At 34.9% G+C, this 22,586-nt stretch overlaps 1 protein-coding gene across 1 annotated transcript in view; it reads right to left on the minus strand.

The window, feature by feature from the left end:
• Nucleotides 1–646: 646 nt before the first annotated feature.
• The window catches only part of LOC148956335 (puromycin-sensitive aminopeptidase-like), a 107,605-nt gene continuing 85,665 nt past the window's right edge, over nt 647–22,586 (minus strand). The window contains exons 11-15 of the mRNA XM_089104757.1: nt 20,743–20,942; nt 17,694–17,801; nt 16,153–16,275; nt 12,148–12,250; nt 647–2,577 (exon numbers count right to left, since the gene is read on the minus strand). Of these exons, the coding sequence (XP_088960883.1) occupies nt 2,468–2,577; nt 12,148–12,250; nt 16,153–16,275; nt 17,694–17,801; nt 20,743–20,942 (644 nt within the window). The 3' untranslated portion in view covers nt 647–2,467. The remainder of the gene's footprint in view (nt 2,578–12,147; nt 12,251–16,152; nt 16,276–17,693; nt 17,802–20,742; nt 20,943–22,586) is intronic.

Here is a 22,586-nt window from a genome sequence, read left to right on the forward strand (position 1 = left end):
TGATAAATTTTACATTAAATTATAGTAGGTGGCTTTTGATCTAGACTACTAAAATTTCAGAAGTAATGAAGATCTTCAAGTGTGCCAGGCTGCAAAGAACGAGCTCATAGAAAAACAATAGCTCGTTTTCAGAATAATAAGGTGGCCAATACCCTTTAGTTTTGGAAACAACATTTTAACCGCACAGCGATCGTTAAATCATTTACATATCACATATCAAATCACAGCAGAAATATGTATAACGAACAGTAGCGAAAAGTTTCTCCAAATATGATACAACATTAAAGCGCGCTAGTTCGGGAAGGTTCCTAAACCATCAGAGCAATAGGTTCAGCTGCTACTAGGCTTTCCACCGGATTGGGTCATAGCATTTGTCATTGCGCGTACGCGAGGACGGAGTCATGAAGAGTGGCTTAGGTTAATGTGTTTAAAAAAAAAATTCATGTAGGGCATAGGAAATTCCTCTACTGTTCGTTAAATATATTTCTGCGCTATATATACATACATATATATATATATGTATATATATATATATATATATATATATATATATATATATATATATATATATATATATATATATATATATATATATATATATATATATATATATATATATATATATTTATATTTCTGCTGCATCAAATGCTCTGCTTCCGAAACTTCAACAAAATGATGAGTATGTTGCTTCATTCTAAAACTAGAAAGAAGAATGCCGCAGAAAAATCAAATTCGAAATTATAATTCCCTATGAAGACTCAACAAGATAGTTTGAATACTTAATCCGCTTTGAGCTAAAAAAAAAAACGTTGAGCCAATGATACTTACTGTCACTTCCTAGCCACTTGGCAAAAGGGAAGCGCCGAAGGTAAATTAAAATGAAAAAGAAAATAGCATTGAAAAGGGAAATAGGTAAGAGCCAGGAAAGAGGTATATTTTTAAACTTCATTGCTTTAAAAAATTTTCTTTATGGCCTGGCTTAGACTCGATATGTGAACTAGGAAAATCAGGTCATCAAAATTAACGGAGGGATCTTAGAGTATAGTCTAGCACAGAGTATAGACTCTATATAGGAACTAGGAAAATCAGGCCAGCAAAATCAACGAAGGTATCTTAAGAGTATAGTCTAGTATAGAGTGTAGACTCTGTATGGGAACTAAGAAAATCAGGCCGTTAAAATTGACGAAGCTGTCTTAGAGTATAGTCTAGTATAGACTCGATATGGGAACTAGGAAGACCAGGCCATCAAAATAAACGAATCTATCTTAGTGTATAGTCTAGTATAGAGTATTGACTCGAAATGGGAACTAGAAAAATCAGGACATCAAATTTAACGAAGCTTTCTTAAGAGTATAGTCCAGTGTAAGATATAGACTCGATAATTAAACTAAGAAAATCAGGCCATTAATATTAACCAGCGTATCTTATAGTCTAGTTAAGCGTTCACGACTGGAAAGTCTTTATATCTGTTATTAACATTAAGTTGTTGGCAAAAAAGTACCCAACGTTGGATGGAAAGGAGTTTCTAAATTATTTGGTGTTAAGCCTTAGGTTTAGGGAATATCCATGTGAAGGTGCAAATTTTAGTGGTTAATCAACTGCTGATTGAAGCAAAGCTAATCAAATTTAACAAATGGACTTAATCAATCTGCATTTTGAACAGCTCATTTAAAATTGCAGACTTTATACTGTCGTTGGGAAGCCAATAATTTTAATTTTTATACAAATACCACTGTTAAAGCAAATATAATCTTTCTTGATACACATTGCTATAGCATTTTTCAAAATTATACTTTTTATGCAAATCTGAATATATAATTTTCCAGCCTAAGATAGTGCCTCACAATAAACAAAATCTCGACTTTCGTCCCCTGTAAAATGTTTTCTAAAAATATCCTAAGGGTTCCTTGAGTTGATATTTTGGGTTAGGGGTATCACCCCCAATTCTTTTCTAGGTAAAAATATGATAATATGTTCTTACAAACATATTTTAAAAAATTAAACTATACAACACGAAACCATCAAGGCAGTAAGCTATTATGGGAAACATATAATGGGCCTGAATTTCCTTTAAATATGGAAATAGCTGCTATGATTCTTTTCACAAAAGCTTTGATCTTACTTTTTACACGAAAATATTACTTCTTAATTCTATAAAAGCTTTGACCTTACTTTTTACATGAAAATCTTACTTTTTCCATGAAAACTACCTCTGAGTGTAAAAGAAAAGTGACGCCCCTATTGTTACTTCAAATACCACGAGAAGAGAAAGAGTCCCTTTAGAGTGTCAAGTCTTTTTTTTTTTTTTTTTTTTTTTTTTTTTTTTTTACTGAAACAAAGAGAATTAACTTCTATCTTGCTGGCATTGGCAATACTAAAAAAGCTTCAAATCAAACCTAGTCATAATTCACTAAGAGCTACAGTTAATCCGTTAGGGCGTAAAAAAAACGAAGGTCAGACACAGGATTTACTCTGCATATTTGTCAAGGTATTTCTTCACAGACTCTCCGTCTCTTGTTAACCAACCAGCATTCAAGCGAATTGATTCTATACATTGTTTCACCGTCATCTCAACACCTAAAATAATTCAATTTGTTAAACAAATAACTAAGATATAAACTGGGTGATCATCAAATATTAAAAGGGATTAAATTTCCGTCCAGAGGTCAGAGTCAGAGCCAAAAGGTGTATACAGAACAATAGCACTTGACGCTCATTAAGGATGTTTATATTCAGCAACCCTTTGTAGTAAATGACCTGATGACAAGAATTACGAGGAACCACTTACCAGCTACCCCACAGAAGTATGATTGTACCTGGATACCCAAAGGGGGGAACTAAGATACTAGCTCTTACTTTCGACCAATGTGATTGAGATTTGACTACCACTCATTACAGATTGGCAGATAATAAAATTCCCGAAACTCTCCCCCTCCCCCATTTATAAGTCGGATCAAAGATGGAAATGTTTTAGTCTAGCTTTGAGACAAACCTTGATATACATACGAAACTTTAGAAAATTCCATGAAAACCAAAATTTAGCAATACTGAATGTTGGACTAGAGCGGTTTTTATTGAATTATTCCTGGAAAATCTGGATGAAACACAAAGTTTTTACCTCTGGTTCTCAAAGAGACAACTCCATGTTCTACACGATTCCTAAATAACATGCTTCAAAAGAAACTTATTCTCATTTTCTTTCTTTGTTGAACAATTTAGCAGGCTTGAAAAAAAATTTACAAAATCTGTCAAACTTCCTTATCTTTTCCTTATCCCTTACATTTTCTTACAAATCGCTAATCACTATAAAAAAAAGAATCTACGAAGACAGTTGTGTTGCTGCGCAACACAAAGAAATTATTGCATCACAGGAACTGGTTTGTGGTTATGTATCCATATTTTCTCTTTATCTAATAATTATTTGCATTGATGTTGAATTTCATTCTTTTGAATATATGTAACAGACTTTTCTAGCTTACCCGGCTTGCGTTGCTGCGATCTTAAAAGAAGAGAAATTAAGGAAAATTCCTCCACGGAAAATTCCATCTTGTGGAAAATCCCCCCCCCCCGCAAAAAAATCCCCCATTGTACATGGAAAATTCCCCCACGTATTAATAACGATCGCATTTATAATTACAAAAGTATTTGAAAAAATTACCCTGGAAAATTCCCCCCCCCCCACCCGAGGAAAATTCTCCTTTGAAAAAAAAAGAATCTTCCCCTAACTGCAAAAAATTTCTCAACACTTCCCTTTCATTGGGGAAGCGATTCCATAAACCAAAAAATAAATCGAAAAAGATGATAATGCACTGAATCGATAAACACGAACATCGACTTTTTTTTTTCAAACGTCATGCTTTTCACAGTAGAGTAAATTCCAGGCTGAATAAAGTTGTCGTTTACCATATATTTATATAAGTTACCTAACTAACTTATTTTGATCACATATGCCAAGAGCCGGAAGCCATTTGCAAATCAAATACGTTCTAATATGGAAAACAACCCCCCACGGAAAATTTTCCCCACATATAAAATAACGATAATATTCTTGATTTTTAAATATTAAAAACAAGGCCGTATCCGGGGTGGTAGGGTGTTTTAGCCCCCCCCTCCAAAAAAAAGATATCCGACTCGTAAAAACGTAACAAAATGAGTAAAAACAAATTTTTGATGCGTTCCTTAAATTTTTGTGTACCCCCCCCCAAAAAAAAAATCCTGGATACGGCTCTAATTAAAAAGATTGGTTAAGGAATTCAAAGAAAATGGTAGCATTAAGGCTTTTTACGACCAAAAGGTTTGAAGAAAAATTTAAACGTATAATGTAAGATTCCATTAGTTGCAGACGGAAATCATTAGTTGCATTCCATTAGTTGCAGACGAAGCCATTATTACTAGATCAATGGGCATCGACTTATGATGATCCAATGTTACCAGATTATATTACTTGAAATTAATGCGTTGGCTGCAGTGAGACTTGACATTTTATTGTCCGTTCAAATTCATGTTAGAAGTTTTGTCTTCCATAATTTAAGACAAAGGAGGAGCGATTTGTGATCCTTCTGAGTGCATTCGATCACAAGGTTAATTCTGGCAAAACATCACAATAATTTAATTATAATGACAGAATAAATAATTTTGTCCGGATACATACATTTGTATGTACGCTACGTTAAGTTATGTATATGGATATAAGGTATATACTGTATACACATACATATATCTATGTATACATATAGATACAAAAATATATTGATAGTACAGGGAGCCCGGCGGCTTCACCGCCGGGCCACGGCACGCGGCACGCGGCAGGCTTCTATATATGGATTCTCATTGTCATTTGTCTTTAAACCGCAGACAATTTGAGCCTTTTCTTGATATCGTAAAGTCATCACAGGTTCGATACAGCCACCCTGTGAAAAATACGAATTTTTCTTTAAGTCCTGACCTATTTAGATCGTTTCTGTGGCTAGTCATCGCTGTTCCTTGCTTTTCAACCGTAGATTTTATTGTCCATTTTTGCTCATTATTACCTCAGAAAGTTTTTTCCACGCCTTTTCCTTTAGCAGTTAGATTCATACATCATCTCAATTAATTTCTTAAGGCGTTATAGAAAACAAATGAGTCTTTTCCAGTTTCCTACCGCAGATCACTGTTCAAAATTTTGTTTACAATTCAATATAATTCTCACTGTCGTTTTTTCCATGCCTTTTTATTTAGCCGTTGCGATCTTCCCTTCTACTTGTTTTCAATTCCCATTTATCCGTGGTTCATTTTCATCAATCAATCCCTTAAAGATTTTAGATGGCCTTGAATTAGAATTAGCGCCTTTGTGGAATTACTTTTTTCTTGTTATTGGATCTGTAACTTTTGCACTGGCTTGGCTTTTGCCATTATGAAAAAGATAACGCCGAAACTTTTTTTTAACAGATGTAGGTTCTTTTTTTTAACAGATGTAGTATCAGGTTCTTGGCTAACGTCCTTATAAACTCTAATGTTGTTATTCATAGCTATTTCATCGCTTGAAACTTTTATAAAATGTTGAATGTCGACTTTTGCCATGGCTTGTCTTTTGTCATTATGAAATACATATCGCTGAAACTTATTTTTTTAAAATTAATTAAAAATACTTTTTCAACAAAAAAAGTTTAAAAAAAAAGTAAAGAACTCCATTAAACCAAAATGAAATAAAGAAAAATAAAGTAATTTACCTAGAAAACAACCACCACAAATCAGTGTCCACGAATAAATGAAACCTAACACAAACACGAACTAAAATAAATAAGAGTATAACTGAAAACGAGTAGAAATTAATATGAGTAGGGTTCTAAACCCCAATCTTTCTTAAAGCCAGAATATAATTTGTACTTTACTGAAAAAATTCAAATGAATTTACTGAAAAACATTTGCATTGTCAGTTTAATATACATATGCTGATATTTATTCCTTAAAATCTTAATTAAATTTTGATTTCTTAAAGTTAGAAAAATGAAAACATTTAAAAGAATTTTTTCATTAAAGTACGAATTATATTTTGGCTTTTAGAAAGCTTGGGGTTTAGAACCCTACTCATATTAATTTCTACTCGCTTTGAGTTTGACTCTAGTGTATTTTAACTTCTGTTTGTTTTGGGTTTAATTTATTTATTGATACTGATTTGTGGTAGTCGCATGTTTGGCAGGTTATTTGATTCTATTTTTGTTAATTTTGGTTTAACGGAGCTCTTCACTTTTTAAAAAAAACTTATTGTGCGTAAGGAGTTTTTAATCAGTTGCTTTTCGTTTTATAAACACATAGTCTTTTTCTGGGAGAAAGAATGAGCCTATTCTGAAGTTAAACAACCACCCCTTCCATAAAAACCTTAAATACCCCTGGGTACAGCTTACAACCTTGCCCCTTATCCCTGGGGATTGTTTCAACCCCAAAGGCCTTGCTATATAATATAGACCATTTTGAATAGAATATCTATCTCAAAATTTCTATTAGATGCATTTCAGGACAATACGACGTGTGTGGGGGGAGGGGGTAGCTTCCCTCCCATCACTTTGACTCTTAAAAAGAACTCTAAAGCGACTGATTACAAATCCAATGAGCACCCTCCGAAGTTTATATGACCACGCTTTCTATAAAAACATTGTATGTCCCCAGGGCATGACTTACAACCCTTACCCTAAGGACTGGCGGTTTTGTTATACTAAAAGACATAATTTCCAGACTGTTCTAATACGCTGAACATCATGTCTGTCTCAAAATTTTGATTGGAAGTGTTTGGGGAAGGAGAAGCATTTGCCCTTTGATCACTTTCTACCAATAAAAAAGGCACTAATCTTCTCAATTTCCAATCAAATGAGCCCTTTTTGAAGCTTCTACGACAAAACTTTCAATAAAAACCTTATATGCCCCAAGGGCATAACTTACGACCCTTGTCTTAAGGGCTGTGGCGGGAGGATTTTCATCCTCAATGACAAAATTTCCACACCTTTCAACTACGTTGAACAAAATGACCATATCAAAATATTCATCAGAAATGTTTGGGGAAATGATGGGCGTGGGGGGATTCCCCCTCCAAATACTTTCGACTATTAAAAAGAGCAACAGCCCTTTCAATTTCCAATCGAGTCAGCCCTTTTTGAAATTTTTACAACAACACTTTCTATAAAAACATTATATGCCCCCAGGGCATAACTTACAACCTTAGCCCTGAGGGCTGTGGGGGAAGGGGATGTCATCCTCAAAGACCTAATTTCAAGAACTTTCAACTGTGTTTAACAAAATGGTGGGCGTGAGAGGGGGGTTAGTTACCCTCCAATCATTTTCAAATATTAAAAAGGGCACTAACCCTCTCAATTTTCTACTGAATGAGCCCTTGTTAGTGTTTAAATGACAACGCTTTCTGGTCGCTCCATAACGACTTCATAGGTAAAAACTAAAATCTGTATCTAGGTGGTTGTGATTGGCTGGTGATTCAGATATACTTTACTCCTTGACCGGCGAGCTGTGCCTAATGGAAGGATTGTGTATAAGTCGATATTAGATGTGTTTTGATTAATGGCAGCTTTGAGAGGGGGGTTGGTTGCCCTTCGTTCAGGTTTAACCGTTAAAAAGGGCACTAGCTCTTTCAATTTCCAACTAAATGAGCCCTTTTTGAAGTTTCTACGACCACACTTTCTATAAAAACCTTATATGCCCCCAGGGCATAACTTACAACCCTTGCCCTGAGCGCTCTGGGGGGCTATCATCGTCAAAGACCTAGTTTCCAGAACTTTCAACTACGTTGAACAAAATGGTTATCTCAAAACTTTGATTGAATGTGTTTGGGGAAATGGTGGGCGTGAGAGGGGGGTTAATTACTCTTCATTCACTTTCTACTATTAAAAAGAGCACTAGCTCTTTCAATTTCCAATCGAATGAGCCCTTTTTGAAGTTTCTACAACAACGCTTTCTATAAAAACCTTATATGCCCCCAGGGCATAACTTACAACCCTTGCCCTGATGGCTGTTGGGGGTTGTCACCCTCAAAGAACTAATTTCTAAAACTCTCAACTACGTTGAACAAAATGGCTAACTGAAAATTTTGATTGGATGTGTTTGGGGAAAATTTGGGCGTTAGAGGGGGGTAAGTTGCCCTCCAATCACTTTCGAACATTAAAAAGGGCAATAGCCCTTTGAATTTCCAATCGAATGAGCCCTTTTTCAAGTTTCTACGACAAAGCTTTCTATAAAAACCTTATATGCACCCAGGGCATAACTTATCACCCTTGCCCTGAAGACCGTGGGGAGAGTGTCCTGCTCAAAGACATAATTCCCAGAGTTTTCAACTGCTTTGAACAAAATGGCTATCTCACAATTTTGAATGGATGTGTTTGGGGAAATGGTGGGCTTGGAAGGGGTGTTAGTTGCCTTCCAATCCCTTTCGACTATTAATAAGGGCACTAGCCATTTCAATTTCCAATCAAATGAGCCCTTTTTGAAGTTTCTACGACAACATTTTCTATAAAAACCTTATATACCCCCAGGGCATAACTTACAACCCTTGCCCTGAGGGATGAGGGGGTTGTAATCCTCAAAGATCTAATTTCTAGAAATTTCAACTACGTTAAACAAAATGGTTATCTCAAAATTCTGATTGGATGTGTCTGGGAAAAAGGTGTGCGTGAGAGGGGGGTTAGTTGCCCTTCAATCACTTTCGACTATTAAAAAGGGCACTAGAGCTTTGAATTTCCAATCGAATGAGCTCTTTTTCAAGTTTCTAGGACAAAGCTTTCAATGAAAACCTTATATACCTCCGGGGTATATAAGGGGCTTATCATCCTCAAAGACCAAATTTCCACAACTTTCAACTACGTTGAAAGAAATGGATATCTCAAAATTTTGATTGGTTGTGTTTGGGGAAATGGTGGGCGTGAGAGGGGGGTTATTTGCCCTTCATCACTTTCGACTATTAAAGAGGGCACTAGCTCTTTCCATTTCCCATCGAATGAGCCGTTTTTGAAGTTTCTACAACATCGCTTTCTATAAAACACCTTATATGCCCCCAGGCAATAACCGACAATCCTTGGCACGAGGGCTGTGGGGGGGGGGGGGCATGGTGGTGTCATCCTCAAAGATATAATTTCCAGAACTTTCAATTACGTTGAAAAAAAAAATGGATTTCTAGAAACTTTAATTTTATGTGCTCGTAAAAACGATAAGCGTGTGAGGGGGTTCGTTACCATTTAATTACTTTCGCCTACTAAATTGGTCACTAGCCCATTGAGCTTCCATTAAAATGAGCCTTTTTTAATGTTTGTAAAACAACATTTTCTATAAAAACCTTATATGCCCCAAGGCCAAAACTTACAACCATTGTCCTGAGGGCTGTGGGGGGGGTGTCATCCTTAAAGACCTAATTTCCAAAACTTTCAACTATGTTGAACAAAATGGCTATCTAAAAATTTGATTGGATGTGTTTGGGGAAAAGGTGGGCGTGAGAGGAAGGTTAGTTTCAATCACTTTCGACTATTAAAAAGGCACTAACCCTTTCAATTTCTAATCGAACAAGCCCCTTTTCAAGTTTCTACGACAGAGCTTTCAATATAAACCTTATATGCCCCTAGGGCATAACTTATAATCCTTGCCCTGAAGACTGTGGAGGGAATGTCCTGCTCAAAGATATAATTTCCAGAACTGTCAACTGCGTTGAACAAAATGGCTATCTCAATTTGGATTGGATGTGTTTCGATAAATGGTGGGCATGGAAGGGGTGTTAGTTACCTTCCAATCACTTTCGACTATTAGAAAGGGCACTAGCAATTTCAATGTCCTATCGAATGAACCCTTTTTGAAGTTGACTGCGAAGCCACTTTCTATAAAAACCTTATATACCCCCCGGGCATAACTTAGAACACTTGCTCTGAAGGCTGTGGGGGGATTGTCATCCTCAAATACCTAATTTCCAAACCTTTCAACTACGTTGAACAATATGTCTATCTCGAAATTTAGATTGGATGTGCTTGGGGAAATGTTGAGCGTGAGAAGGGGGTTAGTTGCCCTCCAATCACTTTGGACTATTAAAAAGGGCAATAGCCCTTTGAATTGCCAATCGCATTAGCCTTTTTTGAAGCTTCTACAACAAAGCTTTCTATAAAAACCTTATATGCCCCCAGGGCATAACTTACAACCCTTGCCCTGAGGGCTATGGGGGGAGTTTCCTCCTCAAAAACATAATTTCTATCTGGAAATCAACTACGTTGAACAAAATGGCTATCTCAAAATTTTGATTGATTGTGTTGGGGGAGATGGTGGGCTTGGAAGGGGTGTTGATTGCCTTCCAATAATTTTTGATTATTTAAAAAGGCGCTAGACATTCCACCTTCCAATCGAATCAGCCCTTTTCAAAGTTTCTACGACAACTCCTTCGATACGAAGTGCCCTGGTCTAAAGAGAAAAAAAATAATACATTGTGCCAACATTCTTCTTTAGTTAGGCAGCGCTATTGCGCTGCCTATGACAAAAGCATGGTAACCATTGATGACCTTATCCATGTCAAAATCCCAAGCCCAATTATCATTACTATCATTTTTAATTTTCGCACATTTTGACTCCGCTGTCGCTTATCTTCTAGCCCCATTTTTCTTTCTTCTTCATTTTGGGTTTTCCTTACTTCAGACAATTTGCCAATGCCCTTTCCTTTAGCTGCCCTTATTGGTATAGTTTTAAATGACGTTCCAGGTTATAGATTTGTTAATTGTTCAGGTGGTGGATCAAAAACTTCTTTTTCTTCCAACGAATTATCATTTATAATACTTATAAATTTTCGTTTTTTGGGTCTTGTCTCATTTGATACTCCAGGTTGTTGATTTTCGCCCGTTGTAAATTTAATTCTTTAGGGCTGTTCTCTTGCTCTTGTCACGTTTGATAGTTCATGTGGTTCCAAAGAATCATCAATTTAATTCTCATCAATGTCGTTTTCAATTTTGACAGGTTTTGATTCTCGCTGTCGCTTATCTTCTAACCCAATTTTTCTTTCTTCTTTGTTTTGCATTTTCATTACTTCAGACAATTTGCAATACCCTTAGCTTTAGCTGGCCTTACTGGTCTAGTTTTACATTGTGGTCCAGGTTTTAGATTTTTTAATTGTTCAGGTGGAGGGGGGGGGACTTCTTTTTCTTCCAATGAATTATATTTTCTTCCATTATACAAATAACACTTGTAAATTTTGTTTTTGGGTCATGTCACATTTGATGGTCCTAGTTGTTGATTTTAACCCATTGTGAATTTGATTCCAACACCCTTTGCTTTAACTGCACGTATTGATCTAGCCTTAAATCAGGGTCCAGTCTGTAGGTGTATCAATTGTTCAGGTGGGGGGGGGGGAGAAAAACTTCTTTTTCTTCCAACGAATTATCATTTATAAGACTTGTAAATTTTGGTTTTTTGGGTCTACCTTTAGAAGGGGCGGATCCAGGATTTTTTAGGGAGGGGGCACAAAATAGGTTGGTCCGAAAAAAATTTTTTTTGGGGGGGGGGGGCAAAATAGGTTAATCCGATAAACTTGCGTTTGGAGGAACTTTAATTAACGCAAACTTGAGTTAATTAAGTAAATTACATTACTTTAGACTACGCTAGGGAGGCGCCCCCCCCCTCGCCCCCCCCCCTCTGGATCCACCACTGACCTTTAGATAAGTTTTCATAGTGATATGTCTTTTCATACTGTTGTCTTTTCAAAGATATTTGATTATTCAAGCAAGTCCGATTTCTTTGAAAATCTTCAATTTTTTCACATAAGTGTGACAAGTGTGACTATGTCATTACAACGCCGATGTACATAAAAATTACGTCACTCACATAAATATTTTTCTCCAAAATTAAGGCTCTTAATGAATTTTCTCAAAATTCTGACCATCATTTTATTAGGCCAGAATATCCCAGGATCTCAGTTTTCCCAAAAAAGGTATTGTGTCGTTTTCGAGGAAAAATTGGGGGGGGGGGTTAAAAACTTTAAAAAACGCGTAAAAATTTGTTTATATTTTTGTTACGTTTTTACGGGTCGCACAAACATTACGGGGGGAGGGAGATTCAAACCCCCACCCCTCCCCTCTCCCTGGATACGGCCTTGAAAGTAGTGTATCTACTATTGTTACATACATACTACATAAAATGATGTATTACCTGCTGGATGTTTGCTGAAAAACTCTTCCACTTCTTTCGCACGCTCTTCTGAGGCAAAACTCGAAGTGAAGCTTTGAATTATGTTTCCAATATGCCAAGCACCCTGAAAGATATTTACCTTGCTTTGGATGTACACGTAAATTAGCACATACCCAGGGTGCCAGAAAGCAGGGTGTTTGGGGTATAATACTCCAAACACCCAGCTTTCTGGTTAGATACTAGTCTTTTAGCGCGTATAAAATGTCACTTGTGTTGCTCTTCGTAGAAAGCATATATATAAACTTAATACTTAAGTTTTCAATTAATTTCAATACCATTAATTTATAAAAACTGAGAAAATGGTGGACATCATAGAAGTCTTCTGTCTGATAAAATACCGACTCCAACACATTTTCTAAACTCCAAAATTCTCTTACTCCCAGGACTCCTCAACTAGTTTTCTTCGAACTCCCTACTTATTCCCCCACTAACACCCAGACAGAGCAGTCTCAGACATTTTTAGTATAATTGTTAATTTCAATTACCACTTCTGCCACCCTGCCTGTCCCCCCCCCGTGTTTTAAACTTTGTTTAACCCATTTCAACACCCCCCCCCCAAAAAAAAAAATTAATACACTTTAAGGTATTTTTATTTTGTTGCAATTCATACTTTTTTTTTTTTATTCTTCAGTTCTCTCTTTAATCTATTGCTTTGACAAACGTGACAGACGTTTGACATACATCACAGTATTGATTAATGACACTTTTGTCGAGTGATTTGTAGTCTGACGAGATACGGAAATCCAACACAGTTTGTTTGTGGTAGTTGTTCTTCAAAAGCAAAATATCTAACTACTTATTTGGGCCTTTACTGGTTTTATAAACATTCGGTTCCCACAAACATTAATTGAAAGTCATCATCAAGATCAGGACTAACATATGGCCTATTGGAAAAGCTCTACCTGATTTTTAGACCCAATACTTATGCATCATTGATATCAGAATCGGCTTTTTTCTATAACTTATGATTACAGAATTATAATTGACGTCGCCGGGCTAAAACATTTTTTCAAACTTCCCAATTTTTGTTCATAGACATATTGAAAAATTTCATTACCAAGCTAGAATTTTACAAGCAAAAATTATCGTAACTTGTCCCAGTCTGGCGTTAACGCTCAGTGGCCTTCTACTGGTTATTTTAATTTCTGTTTGTTTTGGGTTTCATTTATTTATTGATTATTTGTGGTAGTTGTATTCTTGGTAGATTATTTGATTCTATTTTTGTTCATTTTGGTTTAATAGAGTTCTTTACTTTTTTAAAAAATCTCATTTTGTCGAAAAACTTTTTTAATTAGTTTCTGTTCGTTTTATATTGACATAGTCTTTTTCTGGGAGAAAGACTGAGCCTCTTCTAAAGTTAAACAACCATCCCTTACATAAAAACCTTAAATACCCCTGGGCACAGCTTACAACCCTTGTCCCTAATCCCTGGAGTTTGTTTCAACCCAAAAGGCCTTGTTATATGACATTTAGACCATTTTGAACAGAATAGCCATCTAAAAATTTCTATTAGATGTATAAAGGGACAAAACGACGTGTGTGTGTGTGTGGGGGGGGGGGTGGCTTCCCTCCGATCACTTTGACCCTTAAAAAGAACTCTAGAGCGACTGATTCCAAATCCAATGATCCCCCTCCGAAGTTTATATGACCACGCTTTCTATAAAAACATTACATGTCCCCAGGGCATAACTTACAACCCTTACCCTCAGGATTGGGGGTTTTGTTATCCTCAAAGACATAATTTCCAGACCGTTCTGATACGCTGAACAAAATATCTATCTCAAAATTTTGATTGGAAGTGTTTGGGGAAATTATGGGCGGGGGGGGGGGGGGAGCATTTGCCCTTTGATCACTTTCTATTAATAAAAAAGACCCTAATCTTTACAAGCAAATGGTTATAACATTAAACATATTATACAGCATTAAAGAACCTAACTCAAGCAAAATAGAACACAAGTAGGGTTAAACAATGGTCAAAACATTAATTCTTTGATTTAACAAAATTAGATTTGAAAGGGTGCAACTGACTGTAGAGAATAACCAAAATGAGCATTTTTGTTTTACCAACTACTTGTAATTTTTAGTTTCCAATAAATAAAGAGTTATCAAGGCCTCCATAAATTGGTGTTGTAGGAAAACCAAGTCAATACCTTTGTATAATTAAGTGTCTTTTGTATATTTATTTGTCCTTACAGTGATGTATTACAGGACAGTGGGTATGAGACTATTATATATATGTAACCGTCTCTCTCTACATATATACCCCAGACATTATTAATCAGAACAGCAAAGCTCACTAAAAAAACATAATGTGGAAATACCGTGTAATATTTTTGAAAATGTTATCGTTTAATTCTCTTGTTGTGACAGGAATTGATTCAATTATTTAATATAGTCCCTAGAAATCAGGCACCCCATCCTTTACATATTTACATTTCAAATGCAAATTTATCTCGATCCTCTGCTTCCATCTCGTTAATCATAAACATTGAAAGAATTTACAAAGGATCTAATACTTTTTATCTCCGAGAATGTATTTTTTATGTGTTTAACTATATTACTTTGATTGACCTAAGCCTATACAATTATTTGTATGTTATATTGCAATTCAGCGACAAGCATTTTAGTCTAGTGATTTCTAAATCATAAGATAAGATATTTATTTCAAAAAATGACTATCACAAGCCCCGAAGGGCCGAATTCGCATTTCGGGGTCATATAATAAAAAAAGACATAGAAATAGCACAATAACTAAAAACTGGCTAAACAATGCCAAAAACAACAATATCAGAAAGGCAAAGCCATTCATTAGTCTAAAAAAACAAAAAGTGTCAAATGTAAGAAAGTTAAAAAGGCACAAATTCTAACAAAACCAAAAAAAAAAATTAAGATAAAAATAGTGTTAAAAAGGTTTAAAAGAGAGTATATAAAAAGGGGAGGGAACGGAATAACCAAACGGACACCAGCAAGAGTATCACCAGTACAAAAAAGAAAAGAAAAAAAAACTATTGGTTTATTTGATCAGTAATGAAGGGGACAAAGGTTTTTTCATACCTGGATGTTAAGCAACGTATGAGGGACAAGATAGGAACGGGCTCAAATAAAACATATGGCACATAGTGTTTGGACGGAGAGTATCCTTTGGGGAAAATATTTTCCACACAAAGGCTTGTCATTCCATTTTTTGTAAAAAGGAGGCACAACCTACCTCTCCTGTGCTCAAGTGTTACCGGCTTGGCTTTTTTTTTAGAAGGAGCGAGTAGGGTACCTAAGTTTCTTTAAAAATTATTGTTAGGGCTCTTTTTTGAATAGATTGAATTCTATCTTATTCATCACGGGAGATGCCAGGATGCCAAACTGGACAAACATATTCAAGATGCGGGCGCACAAAGGAAGTATAGATCCTTAAAGAATGGGATGGGGGGGGGGATGTTAAATTTATCCAAGAACTTAAGAAGAGACATAGATGCATTAGAACTATGGACAATGTCTTTCACATGGATGTCCTACTTTAAATTAGAGGAAATTGTAACCCCAAGTAATTTAAAGGAATACAAAGAAATATCTGGACGGATAGGGACAAGGAAGGTGGGAATAGATTTCAAGAAATTTATCGTCCTCATCATACAATCATACAATTCTTATTTTCAAAAATCAAAAATCATGCAATTTTTATTTTAATTTCTAATCTGAAGCCTGAAGGCAAGCGAGTGTTTCTAATTATAAAACTGCACACAGTCAGTAAGTTTCATTGAAAGGTGATAAATTGTATATTTAGTTTGGTAAGCACACACTATTTTGTCTCATAGCTAGGAATCGAGTTGAAACTTTTTGAAGACCTTATTAAAGGGGGGGGGGGCAGACATAATTGGCCTTATAATTTTGTGTTTGAGGTAACTAGCAGCAAAGTTTTTCTCTCGTCCTCGCCTTCTTGACTGGTTGTATATGAAACACTATTTTACTTACCGGGAATTTTTGAATAAGATCTTCATGCTTTTCTTTGTAATAGTTCCAGGCAAGCTCCTGCCCAAGCTGTGAACTCGCAACAGCACCAAGTAGCAATACCGATTCTTGTTTCCGCACATGTTCCTAAACAAAATTAGAAAGTTTAAAACTGAATGAAAGCAAAAAACAACTGGGGTCAGTAATGAATGATAGTTGAGTTTTTGTCGCAAAACCATTTTTAAGATCAAATCAGGCAATTACGACTCCAATACAGTCCAAAAACTTTAATACATGCAAAATGTGTTAAGAGTAATAAAAAAAAGAAGCAAAAATGAAAAAAAGAAAATTGTCAAAAAAAGATTGACATTCTCAGTCTGTCTTCAGCACCAAGTGAAATCAGAAGACAGAAGAAAACATATTGAAAGTTTACAATGTACAAAAAAACAACAACACACAAGAACAAAGAATAAGATATGAAGATCAAATTAATCTAAGGACCAGAAGAATATACAATCACTACTACTTACAGTTCGAATGTTATACAGCTGAACACTGTAATATTCGATAATGGCATATGGCAAAAAATTATCATGCCCATAAGAAAACAATTGACAAAACACACCCACAATAAAAAAAAAAAAAAAAAAAAAAAAAAAAAAAAAAAAAATCAAGCACAGGGCATAGAAAAAGAAAAAGAAAGAGAGAGTCTCTATAGTTCTTTAATATGCGCGTTGTATTCACTTTACCATCAAATCAATCACCCACTACTCCAAATGAGCTTCCCCTTTTAATACTTCTAGTAAAGACTACCGGAAAGGACTAAAACAAAAAAAGTAAGAACAAAATTCATATGCAATGGAATGATAAGTACGTTTATAGGTTTAAGTCTCGTCATTTGGTATATGGACTTTTCCTCTATTTTATTTTTGATTGGATTTGAGCTGTTGAATATTTTTTGTATTATTTAGTTTTCATTTTTTTTTCACGATTTTTCTTACATTCGTCTTTCTTTTCTTAGAACTAAAGTCACAGAGGATTAAACTGAGGTTCTAACCAAAATAATTACACTGTCTTCTTTTCTTTTTTTTTACTGGCTGATATTTTTTTTTCTCATTTTTCTAGGTCGCTATCACAAGAATAGTCAATCACAGAGAAAGGAAGAGCATGTTGATGAAGATAAATACCATTTAAGAGACCAAGTGGCAAATATATTCATTGGTATGTGAAAACAAGTGAAAAGGTGCAAGAATAATAAAATAAATAGTGTTAGCACTAGTGAGGGAAGAAGGGGAGGATGAGAACAAGAAGGCTTGTGTTACTTTATAAAATCCTTACCCCCCCTCAAACCCTCCGAATTTAGCTACATATAAGCAGAAAATAGAATTAGATTTTGTCAATGGAGATGTATAACTGAAGATAGTCTTTAATCTTTCCATCCTTCATTAAAAAGCAAATTATAGATTAACTTGGCCTGAATAACTATATAAATAATATATGTAACTATATAATAAATAACTATATAATATTATAAATAATAACTACTGAGTCGTTGAATAACTTACTGATTCTGAAAATTCTAAAACTTTCTGAAGGATACTCTCATCTCTAGCTTGGCCAAAGGCCGAACCGATACGCTGTCTCTCTTCTGAAGAAGATTCCTCATTGAACAGCTAAAAGGCAAAAAGATTTAATGATTTGACTAGATAAACATCCATAAATGACTACCAAGGATGCAAGAAAAGGGAAATGGATATATAAAGAGAAAATAAGGAAGAAAGAAAGGTTGGAAAGAAATAAAGACTAGGAAAATAGACCTAAGATCATGCACACTAGCTATGTCCCCGGCTTTCATATGAGCAACTGAAACTGAAAAAATGTTCTACCATCACGCCTCCATTCTCAGAAACGATATTAAATAATTCAAATAAAACATTTATATTCCCTTAGCTGATCAGCAGAGTTAGGCAAGAAATAGCTAATGGAGGTTTAATGGCATGTATATTTTCCCTCGAATTTTTAGGAATAATAATTTAGGTGAGTTTTTTTGTTAGATGGCATCACATTTTTTAGGTTGTTAATTAGGTGTTGAAATAAACAGTTGCAAAAGCTGTCTACATTTCCATAAAACTCCAATGGTTGTTAATACTGCTAATTCATCTAAGCACAAGCAGTAAAATTGCTGCAGTATTAAAATCAGTGCCTCTTCAGCATTGGGGTGTTAAATTATCAAGAGGAATCATAATTAATATTACACTTCGATCGCAAGTATTGTAAAAGTTCAGCTTGTAAAAGTACAATTACTATAATCTGATGAATATCTATCACACGTTGTGTGTCTATGGACCTCGGAGCTAGTTTTTCTCTTGTCGATATCTACCATTTTCACAAATTTGTCGATTATTGCCATTCACAAATTTGATTTTAATTTTCAAGTTTTAGTACTCGCGGTCTTACTTGTGGCTAAAGTTGGGTTGAAAAGAATATTTTTAACGTGTTACTAAAGAAGGCAAGCAGGTATAAATTTATTTAATTTATTAAGAACCTGACGAGTTTAAGCTAGTTAAGAAACTTAGATTTAAGCTAAACCTCTTAAAGCAACTTAAGTTAGGGTATTCAAATATTACTGGAAACTGGATTCGTTGTAGAACACAAGCCTTATCCAGTCTAGACTATATTCCAGCTTTTTCATAATGGCATTAGCAGTTGTTTTAATAAAAGCGATTTAGCACGAATCAAGAACGACTATTATCGGTATCTGACGTTTTAGCCTTACATCTCTCTATCTTTCCCTAATCATAAACTAATTACTTTATATTCAGAAACAGGCAACATTCAAACATTAAGTTCTATTTTACTAAATAAAACGGTGCTAAGTTTTGGCCCGTCTTGTATCTGTTCTGTCTCCTAATTACATGTTTTTGTGTCTTTTGTATATTTGATGATTTTTGTGTTTCTGATAATTTTCGTGTCTTTTGATGATTTTTTATTAACTCTTTTATTTTTTTTTAATAATTGGTAAAAAAAATAAATTATTACTTCACCAAATAGAATAGTAATTAAAAAGAGAAAAATTGCACTAAAGTTGACTAATGATTTCCTGAAAATAGTGTAGAATGAAACAAATATTTCCAACTCAATTATTTATTTTGTCCAAGAAACATGAGCAATAAACATTTCCTTGTTAACCAAATCCTTATATTACCAAGAATTAAAAAGGAATAAAAGAGAATTAAGGAATTCTTATTTCCGTAAAAACCATATGGGACTCTCCAATACTTTAACTATTAGATAAATACTACCTTTTCCCCCTTTTTATCATTATTATTTCGTTTAAGAGTTAGTCGATTAATTATTTTCGATCAAATAATTTATTTTTGGATTTAGAGCAGATTGAGAGCTTAAATTAAGCGTTCCGTATTTCGAAATGTGTCGAAAATGCCAATGACAAGAAGGACGAAAATATAAAACAGGCAGTCTTCTACTTTCGATCATTCTACTTCCGAATAATTTGTTATTTCAAACTATCAAAAACTTGCTATTTTCGAACTAATGAACTAGAAAATTATTCTCTAAACGAATAATTAGAAAACTAAAAAATTTCAAGAACGCAGGAAGATAAAAAAAAAATAAATAAAAAAAATAAAATAAAAATAAGAAATCTTTACCGACAATTAGAAAAAGGTGGTGTTAAACATAGAATCTACAACTATCTAAAGAAAACACCTGAACGCACTTAAACAACTCAATTACGTACACATATCTAAAAAAAAAACATTTGATAGAGGTTAAAAATAGTGGCTCTCCAGAAGGAGATAGGCTGAAAAAAGGGAGACATTTTTAGACTGCTAATCCTATGCACATTTTTATGATTTTGTTACGCGTTTTTGAAAATTGACCCCCCCCCCCCCTATATAGGCTTAGGCTATAGAGCATAAAATAAAAATTGTAAAATTAAATCCCTTATTTTACGCTCTTTTTTAACATATTAATCATTACCCTGACAATGCACCCCCCCCCCCTTTGGACACATATATAGAAGTAACGATATATTTGTTTGTTATTCTTTCCATTGGTTGATCCATTCTAAAAACAGTTACTCTGTGTGGAATCAGATATATTTAGTTTAGCCTGACTGTAATTGCTGAATTTTCCATAGAAAAAAAAAAAAAAAAAAAAAAAAAAAAAAGTTAGATGAGTTAAAAATGTGAGTATTAATAGAAGGAACATGATTAACGTAACTATGCTGTGGATTATAAATTAATAGTGTCATTGTTTTTTACGTTGATTTATTATAGAGCCTAGGGATGGGATAAATGAGTCACTTAGGGGGAGGGGGGTCTGGGGATGGATTGTCGAAAACACGAATAAAACCCTAAAAATGAGCATACAATTGGCAATCTAAAAATGTATCTTTTTTGTTCTAGCATTTCTGCGTCTGGAGAGCCGCTATTCTTAATCTTTACCAAAACCTTTTAAAATAGTTTTTTTTTTAAACATGTTTTTTATTTCGCTCTTCTTGCGAACACTTCGACACGCTTCAGAAACAAACATGGTTCCTGAGCATGGTAAGAGCGTGGAGGGTAAGAGTCAAAGAGCAACAAAAAGGCACACCTTTTTCAGGGTTTCAAATGTTTCTTTGTCACCAAATGCCATAACAATGCAATAGATAGCAGCCCTAAGGTCAGCTGGAATCAACTCCACGCCACCCAAGTGTCTTTTGAAGCGACGACGCGATTCCTCAAGAACAGATTTGTCACCGGCTAAACCAGCATAAAGCAGGATTCTTGCACGGAATGAACCAGTTGTAACCTCTGAAAAAAAGAAAAAAGTTGTTTAAAAAAAATATATATAATAATAATAATTTATTACCCACTATAAAAAAGAAGCGGAGTATATCAAGAAAAAAAAAAAAAAAAAAAAAAAAAAAACGCACACAAAACAATTATTTACATAAAACGACGTAAATTATTGCGCAGTAAGACCTGCAGATAACGACAGCTTTTCCGCAAACACAGTCACTTTTTCCCGTAAATCAGAGAGGCCGAATCGCGATATTAGATGCCGGTTCCGGAACCACGGAGGGAGGCACAAAAGGTACCGAGAAAATTTAAAATAATAAGTCTGGATAGAATTCAGATCTTTAGGCTTCAGAATTGGAAGAAAAACAGATAAAAAAAGAATAGAATGATCGCAAAATGAAGAATATAATTTCCCAAGCGCTTTTCTATTATGCCTCCCTCAATTTGCAGCAATTTTTGAATATCCTATCTGAATTTTTTTTTTGCATTAGAAACCGTTAGAGCCCGAAGTGTTTTGAGGTTATTAGTAATGTGAAGACCAAGCCACCGAAAAGAAGAGACACAGAGAATAGAGAAAAAACCACAGTTAAGAAGGAGACTCGCACTCGAATTAAATGAAGCATATTCGCACTTATCAACATTCAACCTAAACCCAATCCGTCTGAACTGGTCTGAGATCCAGCTAACAAAATGTGAAAGTTCTGCCTTAGAACGATTTACATGGAAAACACTATCCACATAAACGAGTTACGAGACATCAATTCCATCAGAAATAAAACTTGAAAGCAAAGATAAAAGAATCAGAGCTATACATAGCTTAAAAATTGTTGGAGAAAGCACACCACCTTGACGGACCCCACGCCGAAGAAACACCTTTGAATCAGAAACTACTCCATTACATTTTACCCGAATAAAAGAGTTCGAATACCAGTACTGTAACAAAACAACAATAGAAAGGCTAATATTGTTGGAAAAAAGGGAATAGAATGCATGTGAGTGGACTATACTATCGAAAGCTTTCGAAAGATCAAGAGCACAGATATGAAGAGGAGATATATCTTTAACAGATTGCAACAGGAGGGAAGTTAGAACACGATGGGCGTGCTGACATCCCAGCCTTTTTGAAAGCCAAATTGGTTTTCACCAAAATTAACATTTTCTGAAATGAAAGGGAGAAGAATATATTCAAAAATTTTGCTAAGAGTGCATGAAACAGTAATTGGTCGATAAGACCTACACTCTGACAAAGTTTTTCCACGCTTCAAAACCAAGGTGACTGTGCCACAGAGAAAACTGTTGGGAACCATCATAGAAGTAGATAAACATATCTGAAACAGTAGCTGAAGGTGAGCTATCAAAGTTGGGCAAACTACTTTTAGATGATAAGAAGAAATTCCGTCTTGATCAACAGAGCTAGGATTGCATGTTCTTAATAGCTTGACCAATATCAACTGTATAAACTGGTAATACATTACTCTGATAAATATGACTAGGCAAACACGACTCAAGAAAGTTACTAAAAAGCTTTTCAAGTTCCTGGTTCACCTTGCCGAAAATATCATTATAATACAACACCCAAGTATGAACTGCTATAGGACTTTCAGAAAAATCACAACTGAGCTTATCCGAATTCATAACATGAAACCACTCCTTTCT

Source organism: Artemia sp. Qi Xiang Cuo, chromosome 1 (assembly GCF_049724085.1).
Source record: "Artemia sp. Qi Xiang Cuo chromosome 1, ASM4972408v1, whole genome shotgun sequence".
Taxonomy (NCBI): Eukaryota; Metazoa; Arthropoda; class Branchiopoda; order Anostraca; family Artemiidae; genus Artemia; species Artemia sp. Qi Xiang Cuo.